The sequence below is a fragment of the Brassica oleracea genome, chromosome C3, assembly GCF_000695525.1.
Source record: "Brassica oleracea var. oleracea cultivar TO1000 chromosome C3, BOL, whole genome shotgun sequence".
Lineage (NCBI taxonomy): Eukaryota > Viridiplantae > Streptophyta > Magnoliopsida > Brassicales > Brassicaceae > Brassica > Brassica oleracea.
The window spans coordinates 19,696,212-19,701,155 of record NC_027750.1 but is presented as its reverse complement, the minus strand read 5'-3'; the positions used below and the strand labels follow the sequence as shown (position 1 = coordinate 19,701,155).

The 4,944-nt window shown below is 41.3% G+C and overlaps 1 protein-coding gene across 1 annotated transcript; it reads right to left on the bottom strand.

Moving 5' to 3' along the window:
* Positions 1-1,718: 1,718 nt before the first annotated feature.
* On the bottom strand, positions 1,719-4,420 carry LOC106336051. Its single transcript, XM_013774766.1, has 5 exons — positions 3,732-4,420; positions 3,045-3,646; positions 2,879-2,956; positions 2,128-2,787; positions 1,719-2,041 (listed from the first exon to the last, which is right to left on the bottom strand). Exons 1-5 carry the CDS (start codon positions 3,835-3,837, stop codon positions 1,961-1,963), a joined length of 1,527 nt encoding a protein of 508 aa, XP_013630220.1. The 5' UTR covers positions 3,838-4,420; the 3' UTR covers positions 1,719-1,960.
* Positions 4,421-4,944: the final 524 nt, after the last annotated feature.

Sequence of the window (4,944 nt, the reverse complement as noted above, 5' to 3'; positions counted from 1 at the left end):
CGCTGTCCGGTGGTGAGGTTTCTGGAGCGGTGGTGAGGCGCGGCTGGGAGAGTGAGGTTTGGTGGCTCTTCCAAGGGTGACTTCGAGACATTGCATTAGATCTGGCCAGATCTGCTAGCAAGGGTGGGCGATGGTGCTCCGGTGGTGGTGCTCTGGGTCTCCGACGCTTCTTTCGGCGTTAGTTAGCTGTGGTCGATGACAAGAACCCTCGTTCTCGGTTGGGGGTGCTCTTCTTTGCGATCTCTCTCCAGATCCATCTGTCTCTCATCACCAGTGAGAGGTGGCTGGTCATGGAGTCGATTTTGGATCTCAATCGGGTGCTCTGGTGGTGGTGATGATTCTCTGCCGGCAGTTTTTCCTTGAAGATTGCAGCAGCTCCTTGTGGCTAGAAGGCTTTTCTGCCTGGATCTCGAGGTAAGACTGGGCTCTCTTTCTTCGCTAAATCAGAGGTGGCGTTCTGATGATGCAGGTGGCTGGAGATTCTTTATGCGGTGAAGGGTCAGGCTCAGTTCTCGGGGTCAGTCGCTCGCGCAGGTTATTGTTGGCCTAGGTTGTTGTAGTCATCCTTGGTCTGCAATCCCGGTGGCAGCGAGTGTTGCTAGCGCCTCTGCAGATAGGGTGTAGTTCTGCTGTTTCTTGCCCTTTGGTGTTAGCGTCATTTTTCCCGTGCAGAGTCTGGTGGATGTGGCGGGTTATCATCCATTAGTCTTTCCAAATAAGAGCGGTTTCAGGCTGAAGTCTGGGTTTTGGTGGATCCAGTGGGGGTCTTAGGGTTATTGGAGTAGTGTGGTGCCTCTGAACTTCAGGTGGGTGAGTAGAGGTGGCTGTTTGCGGAGTTTGGTGGCCGGAGCTTCGACAGGCTCTGGTTCGTCGGTTCGCCGCCTCGGTGCAGTCCCATTGTCGTCTACTGTGACCTCTTTATTCCGATGGTGTCTTTGCTTCTGCAGGTGGTAGGGCTTTGTAGTGAGGCTATTTTTTGGAGGCGAGTGCCTGGGCAAGCCATTATATACCGGCTCGTTCTCATATGTTTACTAGTGCTTTCACTTGAAACTCCTGATCCTGCGTGTTGCGCTCTCCGGCCAATCCTTTTAAGTGCTTCCCGAGTGGTCTTTCCTCTGACTCTTGTTTTCTAAACCTAAATCGTGTTTTCCTTATTGTTTTTTCGTCGTTGTTATATGTAGTTTCTTTCTGTTGTTGTTTATGTTACTAGTTTGTCATTGTAACTTCTGTCACAAATTTGAAAATTGTAATATAAGCTTAACATTAACATGTTTACCAAAAAAAAAAAAACTTTGTAAATAGCTAAAACCTTGGATAATTATATTGGGGGAAATTTAAAAACCTCTGTAATATTTTTTTTGAAAATCTATATATCTAAAATACATTGTTAGATAAAAAAAGAAAAATAGTTCATTAAATAAAGATAATTGTCAACGTAAAATTCAAAATTTTACACTAAGTAGTCGTACTTGGTTCAAAGCTGGTTCAATAGTTCACCGGTTTTTGATTTTTGCGGTTTATAGTCAGTATAGGTCAAGGTTGAATCCGGTTCGACCATTATTTCAGGCCAGTTTTAAAAAGATTGGTTCTAGACTACAGAGCTGAGAGGAAAGCAGAGAAATTAACTAAACCAAATTAACAAAAATGGCAAAAGATGAAATTTATATATTTTAAGAAAGAAACCGAAAGCCTTTAAATTTTCTTTATACCACCAACAAAGTTTTATGACCTTCCCCTCATCATATCAAACATTAGAAACCTAAGGAAGCTATAGCAAAACAAAAGCTCTTTCTATCTTCAGACCAACAGATGTACAAAAACTCATTTTGTAGCTTATCTGAAGTAGAACAACACTCAAAAGTGCAGCTGAAGCCTCCCCCACCTTCTTGTCCACTCCACCAAGTAATAAAACTAAAAAGAAAAAGGAAAGAGAAATGAGAAAACTATCTTCAAAATCGGATCACGAGTTGGGAGTTGCGTCCTCAGTTGCCTCTTTAATGATAGGCAGCGTTTGCATCAGTGATGGCTTCACCTCCTTGTGCTGTATGTCAAGTCAGATGAGTTAGAAAAAAAACAATGAGAGAGAATCAAAGCAAGCGAAGTAAGAGTGTTGTTATGTTCATATACCTGTTCATAGAAGGCTCTGATCTCCTCGTCTGTGAGGGCTTCTACCTCAGTATTGTTTTCGTCCCACCCAAGGGATTTAAGGAACTCCGCCTCTTTTTCATCTGGAAGGTCTGTCGACTCAAAAACGTTAACCCTCTCCGCAGTTTCAGAAACTTTCTCGACCCTTTCCATGACCATGTCATCTCTTTCTACACTTGAAGGGTCACTAGCTACAAGCTCCTTAGAGATGGTGCAAGAGCTTGTTGAGATGTTTGTAGATGTCTTGTTCTTCAAAGCACTGAAAAATGCATTCCTGCTCTGAGTTTGAGCCAGGGAAAGCTTCTTTTCTGGTGGCATGTTTACCGAGGATCCCTTGAGCTCCCTTGGATTGTTTGTACTTTGCGCAGAAGTAGTGGATAGTGCAGATGGAGCAGCGATCATCTGGCTAGCAGCAGCAGCCAGGCTGTTGTTTGTAGGACGTGGACTTGGAGATTCTTTGACGGCAGGTTTGAGAACCACCATCTTCTTAGTAGTATCAGGCTTGATCTGACTACCAGAATTAGAAGGAAGATTACCTAGCCGAAAAGAGGATTGCAGGTGGGTGTTTCTAAACGAAGCAAGACCAGTTTCACCACTTCGAGCCATTGGTTTGGTCTTGGATTTATCAGAAGAGCTCAGAACCTGACGAATTAAACCAAAGTAAACTGAGTATAGCCTAAGGTAACAGGAGGAAATTAATAATAGCTGCGGGAAAAAAAAAAAAAAAACTTACTGAGCCCTTTGGTGTAGAAGGCAGAACCGGTATTAGCTTAAGAGCTCGGTCTTCAAGTCTCTGTATCTTTGAAGATTCCTAATAAAAGTTAACATGTCAGATAAAAAAAAAAAAAAGAAAAAAGGCAAGTGTAGTATAAAGCAACACAAAGATACAAATCATATACCTGGGGAGGTGTACCAGTTCTAGGAGGCTGCAACAATGCTTCAGCCATGTTACGAGTCTGTCCCGTTAAGGTAGCAACATTAGCAGCAACGGGGTCGGAAGCACTCTTGTCAATAACAATGGGAACCTCTGCCAGAGCGGATGTCCAAGGTTCCCCAGGAGTGAAGCCTGAGTTACCACCAACAGCAGGACTTAGACAAGGAGACGAGATTCTTAGAACGTCTTGAGTCCTCTCAGAGCTCTTTGGAGGAGGAAGCATACCATTTCTGTTGTAAAGGCTTCTACCATCTTTGAAACCCATAGAAAACCCTGGGTCGTCCTGTTTCCTTGCTGACATTGAATTAGATCGCCTTAACTGAACTTCATTTAAAAAGGTGCCGAAAGGGAAACAAGTATCATGGTCCCATGGGTGGTCTACGTAGCTCTCCCTGCTCCGATCTTTATCTCTATTGCTCCTTTGAACATTGAAGTTACTATATGCATTTTTTGTAGACCCCCTCCGGGAATTGGTGGAACAAGACCGATCAAGAAAAGGAGACCCAAGTGAATCAACATCGGTGGTTTTGGTCCTACTCTTGCTATTATTAAGTAACAAAGAAGAATCTAAAACAAAAACAAAAACAAAAAGGGAGAGTCACAATGCTATTCAAACAATGACACTAAACGTAAAGAAGAGGATGGAGCATACCTGAGCGAGCAGACGATGAAAGAATGTGATTTTTACTCCCAACACTAGAACCATTCCCTGTACTTCTCAGCCATTCAGGTACCAAAGAGGGTTCACGTTTCTCCATCAACCAATTTTGCAATTCCTCTTCCTATCTCTAATCACCTAACACCACAACGAACAATTGATTCGTTCCAAACCCTCTCTCTCTCAGATTGCTAGAAGATCATCATCACTCACTGTCAATAAGAGACTAGCACAGTGATGGCACCCTAACAACTAGGGCAATTATCTCTGTATATGATGACTATCACTCCCGATGTTAATCACCCTAATCCCAACACAGCACGATGGGTGCGAACACCAGACCGAGATTATTTGGATGAAATCGCTCGAAACGAAACAATGGCAAGGAGGGAGAAGAGAAACCTACGACAAATTTGGAAGAAGAAAAAAAAAATAACGAATTCGAGAGACAAGACGGGGAGCGATTGGAGTAGAGGATGACGATGCAATTAGGGTTTGTAGAAGCGAAATTAGGGTTTTGCGATGGGAAGACGAGACTGGTAGGCCGAATGTTCTTTTTATTTGCTCTCTCTCTCTGTGTTTTGGGAATACTTGGAACAAGAAAACTCATGAACAAACAGCAGCCTCTCTCTCTCTCTCTCGCTTTCTCTTTTCTAAGAGAAGAGAGGACTACTCAGTTTTTATTTTTATATATCTTTTTTTCTTTAGGTTTTTTATTTCATCTACAAGAAATTGTTTTGATACACTCTTGAAATGTTTCTTCTCAATTCAATCAGTTTATAGTAATACCAAAATTTAATACCCCTCAGATTATTTCCTTATTTAGTTATTAATATATATATTGACAATTGTAATTTAATTAAATCACTATTTTCACTATTACTGTTTATTTAGTATATATATATATATATCTCTGAACACGTTTTAATTAATTTATCACCATAATTTCATAAACTTTACATATTTATATCATTTATAAGAAAATCTGAAAATTTTGTTCATAATTTAATATATATATATATATATATATATATATATATTCATACTTAGAACATCATCGTCATTCACCGACCAACGCGGAATCGGACTAATGGTTCTGTGAAAGGTCGAGCTCTTTAGTTTGATTCTCGTTGAGAAGACAGATTTACACCCTTCGGAAAAAAACTATTTCGCGCATTTTTAACTATTCTAATTTAGTTACCCTATC

Bases quoted from the DNA above. Each gene is read 5' to 3' on its own strand.
- LOC106336051 (XM_013774766.1), bottom strand. From the start codon at position 3,837: ATGGAGAAACGTGAACCCTCTTTGGTACCTGAATGGCTGAGAAGTACA. The intron at 2,957-3,044 runs GTATATGATTTG...AACTTTTATTAG, and splicing joins GAACTGGTACACCTCCCCAG to GAATCTTCAAAGATACAGAG. The intron at 2,042-2,127 runs GTATATGAACAT...CTTGACATACAG, and splicing joins TCAGAGCCTTCTATGAACAG to CACAAGGAGGTGAAGCCATC.